Here is a 26067-nt window from a genome sequence, read left to right as displayed (position 1 = left end):
AAGAAACGCATATATTCTCTTCAATAGAGTTGTGAAAACAATGATTAGTTTGGTCCAACTGTCAAAGCAAACTGGAACAGTTTCATTTAGTTCTTAAATGATTGCCTGAAATTCCCTTTTCTAATGAATACTGGAAAGTGAGTAACTAATAAAAGCAGGAGCTTATATTTGTCTTAGTAAGTGCTGAAAAGGTATGGGAGCTATTCCATATTCTCCAAGAACTGAGTATCTGGTTATGAGTACTGACTAGTGGTTATAAAGAATCAAAGAAATGGCCTCTAGATAGATCATCTCCATTCACGGCGCAACTGGTTTTAAGGCATTGCCCCACATTTCTTATTTCCCTTGGGCACACCTAAAGCTGAAGGAAGAAACAAATGAAACAATACTGGCAAAATACTGACAACCATTGAAATTGGTGGAGAGGTATGTAGGGGCATTCTGGATTTTTTAAAATAATTTTCCACAATAAAAGTTTTGAGGCTAGGGCATGTGATGGTTTTTGGTCAATGGGATATTATGAGGAGAGGCTTTAAATGTCCCTATATGGTTGGATATCTGTTCTTCTGCTCTGGTGATTGACCAACTGCAGAGGTTTTCTCTGGCATCACAATGTACACATGTAGAATTTTTTAGCCCAACTTGAACCTTAGAGCTATCCAGCTATCTAGCCAATCTGAGCCCAAATAAGAGCCACTTTAACCAGTATCTACAGATCTGTGAGTAAGAAAAAAATTACATGATTTTGGTTGCTGTAGGTTTTGAGGTGGTTTGTTAGGTACTGAAATATAATAATAATTTAATTAGTATCTACGGTTAAATCCTGCTGGCTTTTCTTACCACATATTTTCTGTTCCATCTATTTTCTCAGTCACTCTCCTAACCACTTTTATGTAGCTGCTATCCTATTCCAGATGTTATTCTATAATTATACTTATCTACTTATCTTCTCTTTTTAAGGATACACTTTATATGCAATAAATTGTATCTATATAAAGTGTAAAATCCAATGAATTTTGACAAATACACCTGTGAAACTATCATAATCAAGATGCTGAGGATTTTTATTACCTTTGAAAGCTTTCTTACCTTTTTGCAGTTAAATCCCTCTCTCAATTCCTAGTTACTAATAATCACTGATTTTTCTGTTACCTTAGTTTATATTTTCTATAATTTTATATAAAGGAAATTAAACAGTATATACTTTTTAGTCTGTCTTTGCTTATTCAGCCTAATTGTTCTTAAATGTTACCTAAATATATTATTATTATTATTATAGTGATAATTCTGAAGTATAACAAATAATTTTAAAGTATTTTCAAAATAGAGAAATATTTAAAAGTTTAGAATCATTTTTGTTAAATGTGTCTATTGTATTTCAATTCTGATTTTTTTCTTACTATGATCTGGAACATGTCACATAACCTCTATTTGCCTCAATTTTCTGTCACAGCAGAAAATTTCTCTAAGTTTACAAATTATGTTTATAGAGATACACAGATACATATTCATAGGAAAAACATCTAGGAGAAAACTTCAAACTGTAACATTAATTGCCTAAGAGGAAGATGACTCAGATTGTTGGGAAATCAAAGGATTGGTAAGGATAAAGTTAATGTTAGCAGACCTCATATCTGGCATGGCATGTGGTTTTAATTTTCTTGTTTGTGCCACATGTTAGTGAATAAGAATTCAGCTTTTAGAATTAGACCTGGGCTTAATGTATTTTCTTTTTCTTTTTGGTGCTGGGAATTGAAACCAAGACCTCCTGCTTAGTAAGCAAGTGCTGCACCATTGAGCTAAACTGCCAACCCAAACCTAGCTGTGTACAGTGCATAACTTTCATTAAAAAAAATTCTTTATCTGAACCAGGCATGGTGGTGAATAGCACAATCCCAGCACTTAGAAGGCTCAGGCAGGAAGATCTTGAGTTTGACACCAGGCTAGGCTGTGAGATCAAGGTAGCTTGGGGTATACAGTGAGACCCTGTCTCAAAACAGACAAAATTATTTGTAAAACCATGGTTAAGAATGTGCCCTTTTCCCCTTATTACATATGACTGTTACTATGGTTAAGTGAAAATGTAAATGTTAGCTCAATAAAATAAACAAGAGATATAAGTATCCTTTCTAGTCCTATCATTTGTCATCATTACCATTACACTTTTCTGCCTTTTCTAAACTTTCTGCAATGAGCTTGTATTGAAGGATTTTTAGTACTTAGGTATCACTAAAAGATGATTTTATTCTTTATTTATATTTTAATTTTTTTAAGTGTTTATGTTATACATTATAAAATTACAAGTGTAGAGTGAACTCTGACACTGATCGCAGGCCAAGTTGACAGTTTTATAGGATTTATAAATATATGGGCAAGGTTAAAGGCCAAAGTGCAAACTAGTCTAAGGAAAATAAATGGGCTTTTATCCACACCAAATGCTTTCAAAAGATTTTGAGATTAATCTTTTTCATATGGATCCCTTTAAATCTCTTTAAAAATGGCAGTCTTTCAAAGGACAATGTTATCTAAGGTGACAAAATTCAAGAAAAGATTTTATGATAATTACTTAAATTCATATTTATATATATTTCATATGCAAAGGATTTTTCATTTGGATTTCTTATCAGCATTGTACCTATCATAGTATAAGTAAAAGCCACTGTAGACAAAGTGCTTTTATATGTAAGACAAAACAGAAAAGTGAGGACAGAGATGCTAGACAAAGATGGATGGACAAAGAATATACATGCCCATGTCTAAGAAACAAAAGCTTCATGCATTTAACCAAAAGTATAGGCACCAAAGGCTTGAGTTTAGATAACACAGAAATAACAATTGCAAATTACTCCTGGAAGTCAAGAGAAGTAAAATGAACAACACAAGCTTTCAGAATTACTCACTTTACTATTTGTAAGCACTTTGCAGTATCTCTTTAAACCATTTGGTTCTTGAAGTATGAAGCTACTATAGCAGCTTCAGCATCATTGGGAAATTTGTCAGGAAAAGCCAATCTTTGACCCACCTCAGAAATTCTGGGACTGGGCCCAGCAATCTGCATTTGGACAAGTCTCCTGGTCATTCTGAAGTATGGTATAATTTGAGAACCACTGCTCTAACCTTTAGTTTACAACTGTTGTCTCTGAGATATAGTTGCCTGAACTTATAGGCAATGATGAGAAAGGAGGTAGACAAGAAGATATCAGAACAAAAGCCTTAACTGCATGTATATGAATACATAATAAAATATGTTCACTGTTCTGTTAGTATATCTTATGTTAAAAAAATTTAAAGCATGGATTAAAATTTGTTTTGTAAGAGTATATAAACACTTTTCTGCTCTCCGAAGGTTCAATAAGTGAATCTATGAAATAAACTAATTGTGAACGGGTTAATAGGAGAAAAGGCAGACAAATTCGTCATGTGCATGGTAGGCATCACACAAAAGAAAAGTGAGTACACAAATACCCAGTAAGTCCAGATGCCTATATACCCTCTTCACAGAGGGGAGTGAGAAGAACGTGTAGGCCATTTAGGGGAGAGTAAATGATTTTTGGAAAAGATGAATTAGCCCTCAGAAGAATAAGTGATAGACTGAGATAAAGACTGTCTGGGCATGTATCAACGTCTTTTCTCTTTTCCTGGTTAATGAAATTAATTAATGAAAATTGAGTTCCTTTACTGGAGAAACTATCTTTAGACAGATAACAGAACTTCAGAGAAAGCCCCCTGTGCTGCTTTAGGGAGAAAGACAGGGAAAGATAGAAGGCCAGAAGGTCAGAGAGGTCAGTTCTGAAGCTGCTTCTGAAGCCTTCCAATCTTCTTGGTTCAAAGTAATAAGCATGCCAAAGTACCATATTCTGGGGTATCCTTTTCTAAGTTCCAACGGTTTCTTTTATGAGAACTCTCATTAATTCATTTGTTTATTCATAGTTTTTGATATGATGTTCAGAGAAAAGTTTCAACCCTCAGGTTACCATTCTAAGATAAGGGTCTAATAACTAGTTTAAAAGAAAAAATCAGTATGAAGCTTCAGTTTTAAATCTGTTTCAGATAAGGAAAGACTTCCTAGCACAGCAACTAGCATTTTGGCATCATATTTTACTTTCTTCCTGGTTTTCTAAAAATGTTGACTGAGGTTTAGTTGAACTCAGGAAAGAATTTATGTTTGTGAAAAATATGCATAAATAATCACATTGATGAGATTGTCCATAGTGTTTTAGTACAGACATTCAGAAAACAGCAGCTACAGTAGAAATAGCATGACAATAACAATAGCTACACTGCATTAAGGATGTCATATGGGTACAAAGGAAGTGAGGTATTAGGCTCCCCTGATAGTTATTCTGGCTTGCAAATCTGGAAAAGAGCTCTGAAGGAATAGCTCAATAACAGAATGCTTGTTGGGAGTGTGTGTGAAGGAAGAGAAACAGAGAGGGGGAAAGAGGGAAAGAGAAAGGTAAATATGGGGAGGGGGAAAGAGGGGAGAAAGAGGGGGAAGAGAGAGAGAGAGAGAGAGAGAGAGAGAGAGAGAGAGAGAGAGAGAGAGAATACACACACACACAAAGGTGTCAGCCAGCCAGCCTTCTGAAAAGAAATAGGTAATTCATACATTTATTTTACTTTGTAACACTAAAATTTGCATGAAGAAATGTAAATTACAATATTCCATTGCCTAAGAAGTGTGACCATACCTAAAAGCATGAAAAAGATTCTTTTATGTGTTACAGTGCTAAAGAGGTTTTATTCCTTGTGAAAGCAGAAAAGCTGATTCCTAATACAAAACTGCTAATTTAGAAAAAAATGGCTGAAGTCCAAGGTTCAAACCTTAAGAGTAAAGTCCCTAAGGTCTTTGACTATTTAAAATTGATTCATAAAATCAAATGTCTTTTATTTTACTAGATTTGACCTGCTTTTTCCCATTGTTTTATTTGTTTTTTTATTTTAACTTGTCCTGCCTGGCTTCAGAGATACATTACTCTGACACTTCAGATCAGGGTTATTGGTATCTTCCCTAGAACTAGGCATCATTTTACTCAGCTGACCCCAAATGCTGTAAATATGTGCTGGTTGCATTCAGTGGTTTCATATCAATTTTAACGAGAAGGAATAAATAAAAGACCTAAAATATAGTCTTTCACTAATGCTCTGATTTGTATACTCATCCAGCGCTGTGAACACTTCTGACACAGCTCTATAGGCTCATTCTAGAGAGAGTAAAGGCTGTTGCCAGGCAACTTATCTGAGTCTGAAAGAATCTAAGCATTGATAATGAGTCTGTCTCAGTTTGGCTCCCACACAAGAAGGGTTTTGGTGAAGTCCCACATGTGTTATAAGCCATTCACCAGAAGAGGTATTTCTAAAAGTTGAGTGTTCTAAGGAGTCCACCTCAGAAATCTATTTTCTAATTCAAGTTTAATGTTTATAGTATGAGTATTTTCTGTAACTACAAGAATTTCAGTAGGAATTAGACATAATAGGGCATACGCAAAAGGTATAGTATTGAATGAACATTTTTATCCATATCTTCAACATTCCTCTTTGTATATGGCCACAACAAACTCTTCAATTATTTCAAATCACAAAAATAAATCTGCCAAAATTATTTCAATCCTTTTGAAAATTATCTTTCAAATTGTTTTTGGTTCTTATTCTAATAATATCAATAGTCAGAATAGGCTGTTCAGTAAAAAAACTGTGTTCTTTAAGGAGAGTATGTGATCAATTGCAAGAAATAAAAACATTTTTATGAGTAGTACACATGCAGAACAGTGCTCTGCTGGATGGGCTTGATCCAATCCTCCCTCTTTCAAAGCAGACACTTTGCATGCATGCTTACCAGGGCAGTATGCATCCACGTCCAGTTTCTGAGCTGAAGTGAGGGTTGGGGAGCCAAGCTCGGATTCTGGAATTCGTGGGCTCTCAACAAACTTTGCTTTCCTCAGAGGGGCTAAGGAGGAGAAAGACAGAAAGAGAAAGAGGGAGAGAGGAAGGGAGGCAGGGAAGAAGGGAGGGAGAGAGAGAGGGAGGAGAGAGAAAGAGAGAGAGAAAGAGAGAAACAGAGGGAAAAGGAAGGGGAAAGGGAAAGAGAGAAACATAGAGGGGTCATGAGTAAGGGGAACAGCAGGCAACAGATGGAAGCACTTAAATGAACGACACACTCTGTCAGACTCAGATCAGGTTACCTATTTTTTTGTGCCAAAAAAAAAAAAAGTAACTGCATTCTTAATAGAGAAGATGGTCTTTATTTAAAAAGTTACTGAAATGGGAAAAGCTCAAATCTAATATCTAAAACTTTGAGCACAAATTGTAGCTGTCTATTATCTCTGGTTATTTTCTCTATTTTTATAAAGCAAAGAACTTTCTTACCTTGGCTTTCTGTGCCATTAAATACAAGTATTAACTAAGGAAAGTACAGGACTAAGTTTTTAAGATTTTGTTTATAATAACTGTAATCAGGTTTTTTTAATGAAGAAATTACTCTAATACTCAGTCATGATAAATACCCAATGTGGGATTAAACATAAGGCATCAGCCCCATTATTAAACTATGTAGTTTAACAAGGAAATCAATTACCTTACTGCTCAGCCATTAATCTAAGAAATCAAAACTGCTAGTGAACTAAAACAATAACTAGGCTATGCCAATTTAACAATGATGCTAGAGATGTGATTTAGTTACAAATTTAATCATGAAATCTATGGAGCAGTAATATTTCATGCCATGGAATTAATTCATTATTAAAGATTATAATTCATAAATTTGAAGTTTTGCTTACTGAAAATGCATATAATTTTTTTTGAGGTGGAGCCATGCCCAGCTTGGTCTCAAACTTGCAATCCTCAAGCCTCAGCCTCTTGAGCACTGGGATTATAGGTGTGTACCACCAGACCCAGCAGCATATACAAATTTTATTTACTAATTTTTAAGGGGAAAAATTAAGAGATACCACTGATATGCATTCAAATAATTAGTTAAGTATTTTTAAATTATGCAGATTGCTTTGACACTTTCAAATTGAGTTCTATCAAATTACTTTTTGACAGTACCTTTATTAAACCTTAATAAGATGAAAGGCTTAGCACAGCCCTGGCATGAAAGTGTCAGCTGAATCTGAAATTGATTTGAATGCATTATATATTAGTGCCATAACTACAGGTATCTAGGACATGTGGATGTTTAAGACCTTATTTCTCTTTCTCAAAAGTTTCTACATGTTCTTCAAAATCCTCATCCATTATTGACCCACAGGGTATTTTAAGGTATTCCTAAAAGATGCTGCAAAACCTGTTATAAAATTTTGTCATTAGAATGGACAGAATTCCCTTTTATTTTCTTTGGGGAATAAAATGATAACATACTGAAATACTACAGGAAATATTTTTAAATGTGCCAATACTCAAAACCTACAGACAATTTACTAATTTATTTTTCCTGTAAGAACTTTTTAAAATTATTTATTCATTTATTCATATGTGCATGTATTGTTTGGACCATCTCTCCCTTCTGCCCCCACCCCCCCCTTTCCTCCAACAATTGAAATCATAATTTCAACCTTAGGTATGCATAATACTTTAGGTGCAGGTTTAAAAAGAATACAAAAATGTCATTGTCTCCATGGCAACAAAAGCCATGCGTGCTAAGGGTGCTAACAGTATGGTTCTCCCCCAAAAGTAAGCTCTGGAATAGCAGAACTCTCATCTGTGTTAAAAAGTGTCCTAATTGAAAGATTTTCATGCAGGCTACTAATTGCCAATATATAAACTTTTCTTTATATTCTCACTATATTCAATATTGCCTTGTAAAGGAGAAATGATTATAATTTTATTCTTAAAACTCTTCAGCATTTTACTAGAATTTCATTAAAGCACTATCATGATATTGGAATAATTATTAAACCTGCTGAGTTCTGACAAAGCTACCACTGGCCCCTGATCAAGGACTCTGTATATATAAATTTTTAAATAACATTTTTAATAATAAAATTCGGAGTAATAAACAGACAGAAATCAGTACCTTAGGGCAGAGATGTAAGAAAGAAATTGAGAATAACAGAATAACTTGAGGGAGGTATGATGCATGTACAAGAATTATGAGATGGAGTCAAGGGGAAAGATCAAAGTCCTAGAAATCACATGGAAAAAAGGAAAGAGCTGAAGACTGTGAAGATAGTGTGGACTATATGGTATTAATCAAAACTTGAAAAAATGAAGCGTCTTACTAAAACACACTTTCTCAGCAAAGAGTTACCTTAGATTTGTGAAGCTCAATGCCATATTAACTTCTTTGTTTTTCCTTCTTAGGAATTCCAACTGAGGTTATCTTTATAGCTCACAGTGGAAATTTAATTAGTTCGTCTATCTATCTTCACCTCTACCTCATCCATAGGGTACTGTGCATGTCTAATAATAAATTTAAATTATTTTATAAGGTATATAATAATGGCACTCTGATCCAAGTTATAGACAGCCAGTGTTATTTGTAAGACAATAAAACTCAGGAGGTTCAATCACTGAAATGACAGGTTGTCCAATAGTCATAATACTGCTAAGTAGAGAACATTAAAAAGACAAGTTAGAAGATGGAGCAAAATATTTTTCTTAGAAGCCTAGAATTTTAATGTCTTTCCTATAAAAAACACTATATAAGATGATTCTGATAATTGTACATTAAGAGTTTACCTGATAGTCAGAAAAGAAAAGGTAAAAAGAAGCTAAAACCAAAAGTGGGTATTTTATTATAATATAAGAGATAACAGGGAACCACTGCTCTTAGAAGTAGTGTGAACCAATACTGGGAACAAAATTCTTAGCCTATAAGAAACTTGACTTTGAGAATCTGGCAGAGGTTGAGAGGAAGGATGCATACGGCTTTAGATATAGGCTTAATGATTTGAAAGATTAGGTCTTGGCTCTAGAAGTTATAACCAGTAAGAAATTGGGAAGTTATTTATCCTAAGTGTCAGTTTTCTTATAATCCCAGACTTGCTATAAGGCTAACTAATTCTAGATATGCAAAATATTAGATATAATGATATAGCTCACCTATAGGTTTACTAAGACATGGAACAGATGCTTAGAAAAGGTAAGCCAGTGGTTTCAAGACATAATATGCAGAGACAGTATAACATGGTAGCATACAGCAAGAATGAATTAAGGGTTTAGGATCTGAAACCACAAAGACTAAATTAGAACCCATCTCTTCCACTTTTCTTAGCTGTAAGAACCTTTCTGTGTGTAAGTTTATTCATTGGTTATTTTGGATTAATAACAGGACCTACATCATGGATGAGTTGTGAAGATTATATTAATTCAAGCAATATCCTCAAGCCAGAATAATACTGCTTTGCTGTTGTTACTACTGTCAGCACAGATTTAGCATGAGGTGGGGATCTTGAAATTTTTGTGTGTGTTTGGGGTGGTAGCTGGGAGACACAAAAATGTTTTGGATGCCAGAGGAGCATGAGAAGAACATCACCAATTATTTTTTGAAAATTGAGAAGGGTATAATGGTCAAGCAAATACATGTTATGCCATAGGAAGAAGTAAAATATTTAAAACAAAATGGTCTAGGTTAGCTTATTATGACAAATAGGTAGGCAGAGAAAGAAAGTTAAAACAATATAGTTTAAGCTGAGAATAGTGGTACACACTTATAATCTCAGCACTTAGAAGTCTGAGGCAGGAAGTTTGAGAATTTGAGGCCAGCCTGGGCTACATAGTGAAACTCTGTCTTAAAACAAAACCAAAATGAAACAAAACCAAGATAAAACAAACTATAATTCAGACCATGCTTCTCTAAACACACTGTCTGGAATAGCAGCATAGTATCGTTTGGGAATTTACTAGAAATGAAAATTATTGGAGAAGGAACACAGCATCCATGTTTAGCAAGTCCTACAAGGTGATTCTGATGCACACTAAAGTTTGTGAATAATGGATTAGAGAACCCAAATAATACATGCAGAACTGATCACTGCGATGACTTTCTTAAGGAAAAAAACATCACAAAGTATAAATCAAGGCCTCAGTTTTGAGAGTATTAATGTGTACAGTTAAAGTTAGAATGTCTTTTCAATTGTTCTTCTATATAATCCCTTTTTTTCACAGAGGTGCAAATTATAAAGTATCCATCATTTGAGGCCTATTATGAAGGAAAATCAATACTATCTATACTCATTCATTCTTCCCATGATCACTCTGGGAGCAGGGGAGTGGTCCTCTGAAAAGGTAAAAGAAATTAGATGTATCACACAGGACTGTTAATGGTGAAACAGCAAATCCATCTATGAAGGTCTCTCTGTGCTGGAATAGTGTAGATGATGTTGATGCATACCTAATCCAAACAAATAAAAAGGGACTAAAACAGGAATTTTACACATTCAGCAAAGTAGTAGGATACGAAATAAATATGTGAAAATCAGTAGCATTTCTATACACACACAATGAACAGAAATCAGGAATGAGATTAAAATGAGAAAGAAATCAAGAAAACAATACGATTCATAATAGCTTCAAAAAATTAAAATACCTTTCAGATAAATTTAATTGAAGGAGGTGAAAAACCAATACAACAAAAACAATAAATCACTAAACAATGAAATCAATGAAGACGTTAGAAGATGGAAGGGCATCCCATGCTTATAGATTAGAAGTATCAAAATTGTGAAAATGGCTATACTACCGCAAGCAATCTACATGCTCAATGCAATCCCCATTAAAATTCCAATGACATTCCTCATCGAGAGAAAAGTCAATCCTAAACGTCACATGGAAGCACAAAAGACTTGAACTAGCCAAAGCAATCTTGAGCAAAAAGAGCAACAAGGAAGGTACCACAATATCTAACTTCAAACTATACTATAGAGCCACAGAAATAAGAAAAAAAATCCAGCATGGTATTGACACAAAAACAGACATGAAGACCAATGGATCAGAATTGAATACCCAAACACAAACCCATGCAGCTTACAGCCATTTGATTTTTTTGACAAAGGAGCTCAAAACATGCGTTTTGAGAAGAAAAGATAGCCTCTTCAACAAATGGTGCTGGGAAAACTGAATATCCTCCTGTAGAAGAATGAAAAAAGATTCCAGTCTCTCAATTCAAAGTGGATGAAAGATCTTAATGTAAAATCTGAAACTGTGAAATTACTCCAGGAAAGAATAGGGAATCCACTGGAAGATATTGGCATAGGTAATAACTTTGTGAAGAGAACTCCAGTAGCTCAGCAGTTAAGAGAAAAGATTGACAAATGGGACTGCATCAAACTAAAAAGCTTTTGTATAGCAAAGGAAACAGTCATTACACTGAAGAGATAACCATGGAATGGGAGAAAAACTTTGCCAGCTATACATCTGACAAAGGATTAATAACCAGAATATATGAGAAACTAAAAAAACTAATCCCACAAAGAATCAACAACCCACTGAATAAATGTAAAATAAACTGAGCAATTCTCAAAAGAAGTACACATGGCCAGTAAATACATGAAAAATATTAGTGCTCACTTTGGCAGCACACATACTGAAGGTGGAATGATACAGAGAAGATTAACATGGCCCCTGTGCAAGGATGACATGCAAATTTGTGGGAAAAAAAAAGAAAAATATTCAACAACCTTGGCTATGAAGGAAATGCAAATCAAAATGACACAGATTTCACCTTACTACATTCAGAATGGATATTATCAATAATATAAACAACAATGCTAGTGAGGATTTGGGGGGAAAAAAGGAACCCTTATATGTTGGTGGGAATGTAAATTAGTGCAATTGCTGTATAGTAGTATGAAGATTCCGCAAAAAACCAAAAACAGACCTATATACAATCCAACAATACCACTCATGGGCATATATCCAAAGAAATGTAAGCCAGGATACAACAGAGCCACTTGCACACCCATGTTTATTGCAGCACTATTTATAATTGCCAAGCTTTGGAAATAATCTAGATGCTCCATCACTGACAATGGAGTACTATTCAGTCAAGAGGAAAATTATGTTGTTTGCTGGTAAATGGATGGAACTGAAGATCATCATGTTAAATGAAATAAGCTAGATTTAGAAGCACAAGGGTTGCATATTTTTCCTCATATGTGGAAGCTAGACCTATAAATGTACACATAAATACATATTTGATACACAGAGAGAACATGATTGTATAAGTGGGTCTGTCTGTGGGGAATATGGGGAGGTGGGAGAGTAAAAGAGAATGACAGTGTATAATGTTGAACACACTGGATCTGTGTATAAAGATAATATAACACAATGTAAGTAAGCTGTTGAATAATAGGGGAGACAGGATGATACAGAAAGAATAACTAATAGAGGGGGTTAACCTGATTGAAGCACATTATATACATGTCTGAAATACCAAGGCGAAATCCCCTTGAACAATCAATACATACCTAGAAAAAAGGAAAGGAAGATCAAACAGGTCCTGTCTAGAACTGGGTATTAGTCGGAGTGGGTTTCAGGGCAAAGGGAGAGGGTAAAGGAGGGTGAACATGGTGAATATATTTTGTATTTGTGTATGAAAATAGAACAATGAAATCTATTGTTCTAAGAAGGAGGTGGAATACAGGAGAATGGAAAGGGTGAATTTAATCAGGATACTTTATAATCACTTATGTAAATGTTATAATGTATCCCCCCGTACAACTATAATATGCTAATAAATAACTTTTTTGAAAAGTAAGAATTTAAAATAACTCTTGAGGCATTTGTCTTTGATAAATGGTTTCACAGCAAAAGGGAATTTTTAGGAGGAAAGTGGCACAAGACTTAAGATACTCATGAAAGAATGGTACAGAGGCTGACCAAATAAAAGATCAGGAAAATGTGAAAGGATGAATAAAAAGACAGGAAGAACAACAAAGTACTGATGTAAGAAAAATTCTGAGATGTCCTAAATTTAATTACAACAGGAAAAGGATGGAGTGAGAAAAAGACAGGGAAGTTACCAGTTCACAGCTGCAGGTGAAACCAATGAGACTGTTTCATATTCCTGAATATATGTTGGAACTTTGACTTAATTCCCATCAAGACTGACTTTCAGGGCCACTAAGCCCTGTCTACATATAAAACTTTCCAAATTGTTAACCCCAACCAATCCAGAAGCAATATTACTTCTCCTTATGGGTTGCCCTCCTATTCCAAAGCTTTCCCTGCTTCTCATTATCCCTTCTCTCTTATCCACAGCCAATGTAGGTTCAATGCAAACAGTTTTTCTTCCCCACATTTTCATTATAAAAACACTCTTAGCTCCAGATGACCATTATTTAACCATTACCTGACCTTGCTGCTAGCAGGTAAGGAAACTTGTTTCAGGACCTGGTCCTTTTTCTGGCTAGCATCTATAATGGCTCAACAAACCCTTTTATTTCAAAGATGGTTCAGGCTCAAGAGTTTTAGATTAATAATACTAAGAAAGTATTTTCACACAGTTGGATTTCAGATATAAAGTATATTTAGTAAGATTAAGCTACACTAATTATTAAGTGTGATATTTAGTAATTTTAGCTTAAGCAAGAAAAAGAAGACACATAAATTTAGAAAGGAACATGTAAAATTTTTCATTTGTACCTGATATAATCTTGTATGTAGAAGAACCTAGAGATTCCACAAAAAACCTGTAAGAACTAGTAAATGTATTCAACAAAGCTGAAGGATACAAATCAATTCACAAAAATAATTAGTGCATCTCTATGCACTAGCAATGAGCAATACAAGAAGAATACTAAGGAAATAACTGAATTTAAAATAACCAAAAATTCTTAGGAATAAACTTAACCTTAACCGAGGAGACAAAATACTTGTGAACTGACGACTACAAAAGGTTGCTGGAAGAAATTACAGAAGGCATCAATAAACAGAAAAGCATCCCTAGAAAGACTTAATATTGTTAGGACAGCAATAGACACACACACACACACACACACACACACACACACACACACACACACACCCCTTACCACAAAGCTTCAGCAATCAAGAGTGTGATACTATCATAAAAATACACATAGAGACCGATGGAATAGAATGGAAAGCCCAGAAAATAAACACTATGGTCAAATAATAATTGATAATAATAATAATAGCATCTTATGAACCTGTTGGATTATGCTGCTTAACTATTACTCGTGAATATACTTAAATGGTGCATGAGCAACATTTTATATCAATATTGTATAAGAAATATACAGTAATATTTATTTGAGTTATGAATTTGATTTAATCAATTAAAACAAGTGGAAGGGCTAAAGATGCAGATCAGCTGTAGAATGCTTGCCTAGCAAGCATGAGGCCCTGAGTTTGATCCCTAGCACTGAAAGAAAAAAGGAAGGAAGAGGAGGAGGAGGAAGCAAAGGAGACCACCAGTGGAAAGGAATAATTTTGTTTGGGGCTTATACATAACCTGTTTTCTCAGTGATGCAAAACTTTTTCTAGAACCTGCTTCTAATGTAGGTTCTAATATTCTAATTACCTTGCTTTCAAAAAGGCTATGCAACAACAAATAAAATAACTAAGTAGTTTATTTTATACTTTTAGTTGTATTTTTACCTAAGTCCATTTTTTGAACTTCATGTATTTTTCTATGAAAAATACATTAACCCTGTTTTGCAAGTGGGAAAATGGAATCAAAGACCACAATAACTAAGTGGCAGATTATAGACTGTACAGGCATTTGATTTCAAGTATTATATTACTTCAATTTTGATAGTGCTCCTCAGGGTATAAAATTCATTTTAGGATATGAGATGATTTGAAATGATCCATTAAAATAACAGTAAAAACCATGGAATTACATACACACTGTGGTAGACTTTACTGGTACCTTCCAATATTTTGGTCTCTGTACCTTTCTACACACAAGAGTGACTATAATTGCCAGACTTGTGCAGTTTAGGAAGGGCTCTGTGACTACTGTGGCCAATGTAATGACAGCAGAAGTGACACAGTTCCTGCATGACTCTGTAGTCTTGTCTATCCCTCTTGCACAAAAATCATGAAGAAAGTGTCATGCTGGCAGAAGACTGAAGTAGCCTCTATATTACCACATAAAGACAAATGTCCTGAATAAGTGCCCAGGCTTACTGAACAAACTAGAACTAGTAATTTGATGTATGAAATCACTGAGATATTTAAGGTTTATTAGGGTAGCATAGTCTCCCGTATTCTAACTAATGAAATAGCTACAAAGTAATTCTCTTTTTCATTATCTGTCAATCCTTCTGAATACGTCAAGGAGAACATTTTAATGTGGCACTAATACCAACTAATCTTCTCTTTCAATAAATAAGGCGAACAACTTAGTGTCAGAGCTGCATGAAGGTTTAAGTATCTAGCTAGAATGTTCTAGTTAATCTTCTAGTTATGGCATATGACACTTATATTCCAGTTTGACTAGTAAAGTTTGTGGGGTTTTTTGTTTGTCTGTTTGGCAGTACGAGGGTTGGAACTTAGGGCCTTAGGCTTTCCAGCTTTGCACTAGCTAGGCAGCCACACTACCAACTGATCCACAACCATAGACCTTTTCACTTTAGTTAACCTTCAGGTAGGGTCTCACTTTTCTTTTTTTTTTTTTGGTGGCACTGGGGTTTAAACCCATGACCTTGTGCTTGCTATGCAAGTACTCTACCACTTGAATCACACCCCTAGCCCATTCTGATTTAGTTATTTTTCAAATATGGTTTTGCACTTATGCCCAGGCTGGCAAGGACCACAATCCTATTTATGCTTCCCACATAGCTGGCTGAGATGGGATCTCACTAACTTTTTTCTGGGGCTGGCTTCAAACCTAGCTGGACTACTGGCATGAGCCTCCATGTCCAGCAGTAAAGTTTCTTTTTCATAAAATTTCTTTTAAAAGAAATTTATTCAAATAAAAGCATGAAATTCTAAGGAAATGTTAGTTTAAAAACAAGTATGGTTATAAGTAGATACAGCAAAAATCATGAAGATTCTAGGAAAAATGAATGAAATTGAGAAATAGTATACTGTACCAAACTGTCCTAGTAAGGAAACTTTATTTTTATTTTATTTGCTTTTTATTTTTTAGTGGTACTGGGGTTTGAGCTCAGGTGCTCTACCACTTGAGCCATGCCCCCAGCACTTTTGCTTTTTTAGTTCTTTTTTCAGGTAGGGTCTCACATTTTTTTGCCTGGGACTTGGATGGCAAGCCTCCTTCCTATAGTCTCCCACATATTTGGGATGCCCTACTTGTTGATTGAGATGGTTATTTTGCTAATTTTTTTGCCTGGGTTGGCATCGAACTGCAGTCTTCCTGATCTTCACCTCCAGAGGTACACCATTACCCCTTGTTGCAAGGTCATTTTTTAAAAGTATTAGGGTGATTAGAGGGTTCTCACACTTGCAGTTTCTAAACTTGCTATCCCACTTCAAAATATGTGGAAATTTTCACTTGCCAAACTTAGCACAGAAAGAAAAAATTGTTGAAAAATTTGCCTCTCATAATGAAGAAAGATAAAAGGAAAGACAGATATGATGGAAAAGAAAATATTTCATTTCAAAGGATGGAAGGAAGACTACAGATTGATGGAAGATAGGGACAGGATAGGGGAGTACAAAGACAGAAATAATGGCTTCAACTGGTTATGTAGAACAGAAGTTCTTGGTTAGTTATCTTTGTTTAGTTAAGATTAACCAGATGACTATCTTGCTCAACTGATTATTATTCTATTCATATGAGAATTTTTTAACTTATTAATTAGAAAGTATTTTTATACCTGTTATCTCATAATTCTTTTACTCCCTAACCATCCCGTAACTTTAATATATTGTTCTTGCTATCTAAAACAGGGAAGAAAGCAGTGTTTTCATTTTAATGAACAGGTGTACATACAAATTATTTAAGAAAGACTGAAGTCACTCAAGCTCACTTTTATCCTAAGTATTTGTAAAAATTCTACCCCTAATCCACAGCACAGTTATAGTACAAGCATGTTTCAACTTATATTATTAGCCAGGATAGGCCAAGAGCTAACACAAACAATCCCATTATTTCAGTGACTCAATACAATAGAACAGATTTTTCACTCAATTATGAGTGTTTAGTAGGAAGCTCCTTTTTTTGGCAGTGTAGGTCTACCAATGTCTTAAGAGTCTCAAGAATTCTTTGCTGCATTCTCTATAATATATATTCTTCTCTGAACTCTGTTTCCTCATTTCGATGGGACTGTCATTCTCCTCCGGAGTTCTCCATAGAAAACCTTGAGGCAGAAAGCCAAGATTCACCTACTCCTTGCCCCTCACCTCACTGTTTCTCTCAGAGATCACATTACCATGCTGTCAACAGTCCAATATCAAAAAGTCCAATGTCTAGCAAGAGGGTAAGTCCACTACTGGTTACTTTAACATGGTGGGAAGAAGTCTCTCATGATGTTTTTAACTTGCATTTTCTCTATTTATTATTCAGAATGTATCTGACAAAAGACAAAACCTGTGTCTGTTTTAAATATTGCTATATCCTTAGTAGAACCCACAACAATACTAGGCAAAGAGTAAGTACTATTATTTGTTAGATGAAATAACTAGCTCATATTTATTTATATATTTTTGGAGTTATAAATGATCTGTTCATGCCCTTCATCTGTTTAGTGACTAAGACTGAAGAAAACTGGTAGTTCTAAGCTGTATTCAAGGTAACTCTTCCCACATAAGTTCTATTTTCATGCAATTACATTGTGCCACACAAAGGAATATGCTAGACACACTGGTTTATAAATAGAACATACAAGCAATAAATATGGAGACAACATGGTACTACAAATTAAGTTGCTTGCAATAACTTTTAGTACATTCCTACACGTTACTTAAGTGGAATTTTGAATAAATTAAACAGAAATTCTCATTTCAAAAAAGAAATTAAATGTAAATCTTTACCTGTATATGTCATTACAAAGAAAAAGACAAATTACTGTCTCTGAAAACTCTTATTGTTAATGTTAACTTTTTATAATAGTGAAAAGCAAAATCGGACTATATGAGATAAAGTAAGTCATTGAAATCCTCACCGACTTATTTTATCTCATATAGTCCGATTTTGCTCAAACTCAGGGCCTCACACATGTTAGTCAAGGACTCTACCACTGAGCTACACCCCCCAGCACTAAATATGTTAACTTGAAACACAATTCTTAAATGTCAATTACTTTAATGGTATTAGATTTCATTTCCATACATCTGAAGAAGCACTGGGTTTTTGATAATTTAAAAAGTTTCAACTTTCAAAATTTGAATTGCTAGCCTATATGTGATTACTGGTGGGTTTGGGTTGGCTTGATCTGTCAGTTCTGGAGATCCAAAACAGGACCTGTACACATGCAAGGCAAGAGATCTATCACTGGGCTACATCCTAAATCTATACTGGTTTACTAACCTAAGTAATTATATCTGTTTGTCAGACCAACTTTGGAGTCTTAAAGTAGGTATAACATATAACACCATTAAAAATTTAAATATATGTAAGCATGTTTCATCATAGAAAAAGTGGAAAACACAAGAAGCAAAAATAATGTAATTAAAAATTATCAGAAATCTTACTTCTGTTAAAGTTTCAGAGTATATGGCCTTCCTGTTTTATTTTACATAAAATATTGTCAACAAAAACAGCTCACATAATTGATAGCTTCTCCTTTGAAATACATGGCTTTTAAAAGAAATACTCAGATCTTAAAAGTGGCAAATAAATTTACAGACCAACATTTTATATGTGACACATAATACCTGCAATGATTTCCATCACTAATATGCAGATGAATATCAGCAGTTTTTCTTTGTTAAATAACTCTCACTTTTTCAAAATATAAAATGTCTCAAAGCAAATTTTATATATGTAACTTACAGACCATACTTCTTTATACAATATTTATACCAGATATGTGGTATGACTATAAGGCAGGAAGCAAGATGTACCTGTAAATGTTAAAAAATTAGTATGCTCCCATTTTTCCCAACTTAGAGAAAAAAGTATATTTTTGTAGCACCATTAAACATAGAAATATTTACATATACAATTTCTTATCATCTCATATATATGAGAGAGTAGGTGAAAGAAATAGGATAAAGAACAGCCTAACATGAAACAAGCTACTCGTGGAGGTAGATACATGTAATCCCAGCATCAGTTAGGGCTACATAGGGAGAGTCTGTCTCAAAAAAGAAGTAAAACTTCTGTTATATGGCCTATCAGTATGTGATCTTTGACAAATTATTTAACTTTTCCAAGCTTGGATTCATCATTATCTTTAAAATACGAGCCATAATATCTCTAAGGGTTGTTATGGGAATTAAATTTAAAGGGTCAAAGGTAGATATGGCTGAAGAAGAAGATATTGATATTTATTATTCTTTGAAATAGACCACTGAAGTATAATGTTACTCAAGGCCACAGACTAAGCTATTTCTGGAATAGAAACTAAAATATGGATCTAGAATTCATCACTTAGTTATAATGTACATGACAGATGCTCTGTACACCTCTAAACTAAGTGACCTATATAATTACAGTTTACCTATTATAAATATTTAAATAAATTAATCTTTGTAAAATCAATATAGTGCTTCATACTACTGTATGTTTGATGCTAGACATTTTTTATTAGTATGTTATGACGGTGGTGGTGGTGATATGACAGCAATGGAGGGATATGAAAATGTACAAAGTAAATTTTAAGATGCTGATTAGATATTTGCAACTAGAGAGGATGACTTACGGTATCTAATTGCAAGAAGAAATTTACTTCAGCCTCTCTGCCTCCAAACTGGTATTTAATGGATAAAAATTATTTTTAGCAGAATATATACTGTAATAAAGAGTACCAGTACAAACTGTGTTCTATTTCTGACAAGGAAAGGTACAGCATGTTGAAGAAAGGCTATTTATAATAAAGGAGAGCTGGAAAAAGCTCATTTTTGAACATTTTAACAACTAAGATTTTATCTTTGTTTATTTTTTGGCAGTACTGGGGTTTGCACTCAGGGTCTTGTGCTTGCTAGCGAAGTGCTTTATCACTAGCCACTTCCTTAGCATACAATTAAGATTAGATCCAAGGATTATGGTATTCTAAATCTGAAGTATAAATTCTACCTATTCTATTATTTGTAGTTGAATAACAGAACTGTACGAAATTATAATTATTTTAAAGTCAAAGGCTATAGAATAATCTCAGAACAGTACTTGAGAATGACACAGAATGCATTCACACTGTTACTTTCCCTTTTGCAGTAATGACTAAAAGTATACTGATTGCGGAAAAGTATTAGAGCTAAGAGAGAAACAGACCTGGGTAGTAACCATATGTAACAGCCATCATTTTCTGACTCTAAACTTTTTTTTTCCTAATACATACCCAAAAGATCTAGGGTTCACAAAGAAAGCAATAAGATAAGAATTATGGAAGATTGTTTAAATTTTTCTTTTTTCTTTTTCAAAGTTTCGGGAAAGTAAACTGGAGAAGAGCCTAACCAATCAATGTGCAAGTCTGTATAAACATGAACACTGCTTCAGTATTGTAATAAATTTCTGTAAGAGTAGGTTAAAAGGACAGCTTTGACAATAACTAATTATATACTTCAAAATTGCTAACAGAGAGGATTTGGAATGCTCCCAACACTAGGAAATAATGTGTGTGAGTAAAACAATTACCCTGATTTGACCATTACATACTATATACAAGTGTGCAAATTTACTACAGCAAGAGTTTACCTTCTAGTTCAACTGTGTCCTACAAATATGTGTAATTATTATGTGTCAATTATAACATTAAAAAAACAATAGATTAAAAACAAATTACCTTTATGTATAATTATTATGTGTCAACTATAACATTTTTAAAAAACAATAGATTAAAAACAAATTAAGTTTTTGTCCATGGGTAAAAATGACTACTGAGAAATTTTCCATGATTAATTGTGAAGGCCAATGACTTTCTGAATGTGTAGTTGCTATACTAATTTTAAGAGAGTATTTAGTAATTCTAACTTTGAATAAAGAATCACATTTCTCTGATCTCAGAATATATGTTAGAAATTACCAGCTTTTGTAAGAAAACAAGTTGCTTTTCAATCTGCCTAAGTCTTGGTACCATCTGTCTGGGAAAGAATAGGGAAGAAGTAAATAGCTGATTAACTCCTGAGAAGAACAAGGTATGCAAATCGGGTTGCCTTCTCTGGTAGAAAGCCAATCTCAGTGTGTGTGGCGGGGGAGCATACTAGCTGAAGGAACTGGGCTAGTATTCTGCCAGGAAAGGGTCTGATTTAAAGGTAGGAGTAGGGACTCTTATTTGGGAGTAGGGATTCTTAAATACACAAAGGCATGAAATAATGTTTTTCTTAGTCTTCTTGGCTGCATGGTATTAAGAGAGGTGATCTGTAAATATGCAAAATGTAGACACTGATTTGGCTTAGTGATCTTTCTGTTGGGGTTTTCACAAATCTCCTGGTTTTTAAACTAAATAAAACATATTGCTCTATTCATAATATTACTTTCTCTAAGATTTGAAGTTAAAAAAAAGCTAGCAGGAGAATGGAGGTAGAAGCACTGTTGCATAACAGTAAAGAAGAATGGAAACTAAAAGGCAAATCTCAACTTTAAAAAGTTATACATCTTTCCTGGAAGTGCTGTCATTTTACTACTATATTTCACTGGCTACACGGCAAAGAGAAAACAGAATTTCATATAAGTATGGAATAAGAAATGGTAAGGAAGAGAATAAAATCTGGCATCAGAGCTGGGTATGGTGGCACAAACACACACACTCACACACTAGCACCCCAGAGGCTGAAGAGAAGGATTGTTCAAGACCAATATGGGTTACACAGCAGGATCCTGTCTCCAAAAAACAAACAAACAAACCAACAAACAAACACAAAACCAAGAATAATTTGCACTAAGCTAAATATCAGCTTCCTGATGTACAAATATTTTTATGACTAGAAAAAAATTACTTCAGGAGATGTCAATATTATGGACGACAAAAATCTCAAAATTCTATTTAAGAGGTTCTGCTTTGTATAGCCAAGGAAGTTTCATTCCCCTCACAGATAACAACTATAAACTCAGGACAAAATACAAAAAAACATCTACCTAAATGCTCTGGAGATTGAACTAGTAGACAGATTTTGGGGTTGTTGGCAAGTATAAGAAAACACTGAATTGGGATGAATTTCCCAATTTTTTCATCATTTTGGCCTTAAAATGGACCATAGTCAATACTGCATTGGGTTAACTCAGGGTTAACTTGTTTGTGTGTGTTGTGAGTACATATATGGCAAGAGTGACTAAAATCTTATTACTTAGCATGTATCCCAAATACAGTACTATTTTGTTACCTGTAGACTTTTTTTTTTTTTTTTTTTTACAGTACTGGAGTTTGAACTCAGGTCCTACACCTTGAGCCACTCCACCAGCCCTTTTTTTGTGATTTTTTTTTTTTTGAGATACGGTCTTGCAAACTATTTGTCCAGGGTAGCTTTGAACCATGATCCTCCTGATCTCTGCTTCCTGAGTAGCTAGGATTTACAGGGAGGAGCCACTGGTGCCCAGTTTACCTGTAGTCTTTATATTACATAATAGATATCTAGATTTGTCCATCCTACATATCTGCTACTTTGTATCCTTGACCTACATCTTCTCATTTCTTTATTCTCTATCTCTGCATATTTGTTTTTTATTCTATATACAAATGAGATCATGTAATATTTTTCTTTCATTTCATTGTGTCTGGAAGACAGTATGATTTCAATCTTAAATTTATTAATTGTTCTGTGATCAAATGTCATCTGTAAAACATAAGAATTTAAATGTCGGTATATAGTTAGGTCGTATGTGTATATGTACATACTATGAATGTATACAGACTATATACACATAATTTAGTACATAATAAACAGTAAAATGACATTAGTAAATCTGAAAGTAAATTAACACAAGTTATCCAATCATAAGTATACAGAACAAAATAGATGAGAAAGAAACAAACTCAGGACCTCAAGAATACAGAAAAAAATTAGATTAGAAAGAAACAAACAAACAAACAAACTCAGGACCTGCAACCTATATTAGGCCAAAGGTTTCATATATGTATAATTAAGAGTCCCAATGAAGGGAAAATAGGACAGAAAAAATTTTTGAATAAAGGTTAAGTATTTATCAAATATAGTAAAAGATATAAATTTACATAGTTAAGAAGCTCAGAAACTATGGAAGTAACAATTATGAACAGAATACATTAGGCCTGTTACAAATGCTAAGCACCAAAGAAAAAGAGGCGGGGGATCAGCTCAGAGAGAGAGTGCTTATGAGGCCTTGGGGTCAATCACTAACACTGGGGGGAAAAAAAAGAAGAAGAAAAAAGAAAATCTTGAAAGTATCCAGAGAAAAACAACATACTATCTAGCATGACCAACAATTTATATAACATCTAACTTATCAGAAATACAGATTGCAAAAGAATACGAAACAATATCCATAAAGTCCTGAAAGCAAAAAAAACCCTATAGAATTTTATGTACAGAGAAAACATCCATTAAGAATGGAAGCAAACTAAGACATTTTCAGATAATAGAAAGCAGTGAGTGTGGCAATAGCAGAATTATACTATGAAATGTTAAAAGCTATTCTTCAGGGTGAAAGAAAAGAATACCACAGGGAAACAAAGGTCTTCAGAGAATAATAAAGAATATCAGAAATGATAAATGTCTGAATACATAAAAATACTATTTTTAACTTTTAATTTCATTCCAACACGTGATTGTTTTAAACAATCTAATGAGGAGTGTTTCAAATACTTTATGTGCTGTGACACATAAAACAGCTATTACATAAAAAGTCAGAGAGGGTAAAAATGCTCTATATTTTACCTTATATGTTCCCACATGAATAGAGACATTTTCAGATGTACAAAAATGTACAAACAATTAAATTTCTACTTAACCCTTTTTGAGAAGATGCTTGGGAATGTGGTACAGCAAAAGAATGAACACACCAGAAAAGAGAAATATTGGAGATACAGAAAACAGGACAATTAACCAAGAGAGCAATACGGTTAAGATACAGGAACATAGAAGAAGTATAAGTCTACATAGTAACCAGTCCAGTCTGGGATAGGAGTTTGGAAGACTCTCAGAAGTAGGTTTATGGTGGGGGAAAAAAAAACAGGGGTTTTATATGGTAAAAAGTTCAAAATATTAGTAATAAAAAAAGGTAATTAGAACTCTAAGAAAAACCAATTGGAAAGATGTAACTACAGTATATTAACAGTCCCTGTAAGTAGTGTGAACACTACATTGCTTTGAACTTCTAAAGTTAATCTAATAAACACAAATGACAATTATGATTGTAATACAGAATTTAAACATTAACCTTTGCACTACAAAATTATAGATAACTAAATAATACAAAGGGGAAGAGGGAAGGGTAGGGCAGGAGGAGTGTTATTATTTTCTCAAAAAGTGGTAATCAAGAAATAAAGTCATATTAATTGAATAAGAAATTGAGCTGGGTGTGGTGGTACACACTTATAATCCCAGCACTTAAGAGTCTGAGGCAGGCGTTTTGAGGTCAGTGTGTGTTATTCACTAAGTTCCAGGCCAGCCTGGGCTACATAGGGAGACCTTGTCTCAAAAAACAAACAGATAAAGGAGAATGATGGAGAAGATGAATTCAACTATGATAAATTGTAAGAACTTTAGTAAACATCACAATGTACTCCCAGTACAACAATAATTTTAAAAAGAAAATGCTTTAAAAATAAATAAAAGACCAAACAGAACAATAATGACAAAAAAGTTCATATAAAAAATAAACTACTTATGGGTATTAAAAAAAAAACCCAACATAATTATATCAGAAGAAAATGTGGAAGCAGTGCAAATAAGAATAATGTTTTATTAGATCTGTTTAAAACAGATCAATTAAGAAATTTCAGTAGAAGGATATATTTGGAGATATGATAACTACCAGAAAAAAATAGCTAAAAGTTTAAAATGAGTATCTTCCAGAGGAACAAACTTGGAAATGAGAAAAAGTTAAGAATGGGTACTTTGGCTTTTCATTTCAAGCCCTCTTTTACAACATGATTTTTTAAAAATCATGTACATATATACTTTCATTAAAATACACATGAAAAAATCAGGAAACTGATGTTTCTTTCATTTAAAAATTCTGGAGCCAATAAATAACTCTAGGGGAAAGTAAACATTAAGACATGTAAGACATTATGATGGACATTAATAACACTGAGTCCCTTGGATTATATATCCAGAGCTATCAATAAGAGAGCTGGATTTACTAAGAATTGGGAATTCAAAGGAGAATTCTGAATTTTTGATAGCATATGAATAATATTTTAAAGTCACAGACTGTATTAGGTCACTTAGAAGAAAGAATGGGCACAAAGAGATCTTCTTCTTATTGTTCTCAAGTAGCTAGACTTCCTTTCTCTACTTACATGGTAAGACATAGCCCTAGCTTCCTATTAATGCATATTTTGTCCCCTATCCTGTTCTGCTACAGCAAATGAGTTATGCTGGATAATTTTTCTAAAATATTTCAAGGAATAGTCCCCCTAACATGCACCTCTCTTCTTCAATGTTAATACAGCATTATGGCTCAGACATTCGGAATACCTCATGATTCTAAAAGGTGAATATTTTTACACATTAAAAAACCAACATGTTTCTCTTGAAATTAACATATACTTTCTTTTTTATTCTTCTCTCATTAGCAAATTTCTTAAGAGTTTATTGCTTGTGGTCTGATGTGATTTTTTCATTTCTTCCTATGATGCCGCGCTCTTATTTTCTAACAGTTATCTTGAAAGCCTCCAAGAACCCATCTTTTGGATTTCCAATTAATATAAAATATCATGAAATTAAACTCTATAATTTGGAATGTATTTTAATTTATTTGAAGAGAGACTAATGCTTACATTTTTAAATTATTCCAGAGAAAAAGAATTTCTTAATCCAATTTACCATCTCAAAAATATTATATGGAAATACATAATTTATATGAGATAATCACTGACTCACACCATCTCAAAA

General features: G+C 33.7%; 1 protein-coding gene and 1 non-coding gene across 12 annotated transcripts in view; one reads left to right on the top strand and one right to left on the bottom strand.

Annotated features, from left to right (window-relative positions):
* Window positions 1–26067, bottom strand: part of Tanc2 (tetratricopeptide repeat, ankyrin repeat and coiled-coil containing 2) — a 387000-nt gene that overhangs the window by 213062 nt on the left and 147871 nt on the right. For 8 of the 11 annotated variants that reach the window (XM_074045367.1, XM_074045366.1, XM_074045369.1 and 5 more), the window contains one exon: window positions 5837–5947. The exons of the other annotated variants lie outside the window; for them this stretch is intronic. In XM_074045367.1, the coding sequence (XP_073901468.1) occupies window positions 5837–5947 (111 nt within the window). The remainder of the gene's footprint in view (window positions 1–5836; window positions 5948–26067) is intronic. 11 annotated transcript variants of the gene reach the window in all.
* On the top strand, window positions 11501–11611 carry LOC141414315 (U6 spliceosomal RNA). Its single transcript, XR_012439375.1, has one exon. It is a non-coding gene; the product is annotated as a U6 spliceosomal RNA (small nuclear RNA).

This window comes from Castor canadensis, chromosome 11 (genome assembly GCF_047511655.1).
Source record: "Castor canadensis chromosome 11, mCasCan1.hap1v2, whole genome shotgun sequence".
Taxonomy (NCBI): domain Eukaryota; kingdom Metazoa; phylum Chordata; class Mammalia; order Rodentia; family Castoridae; genus Castor; species Castor canadensis.
This window is presented reverse-complemented; position numbering and strand designations above follow the sequence as displayed.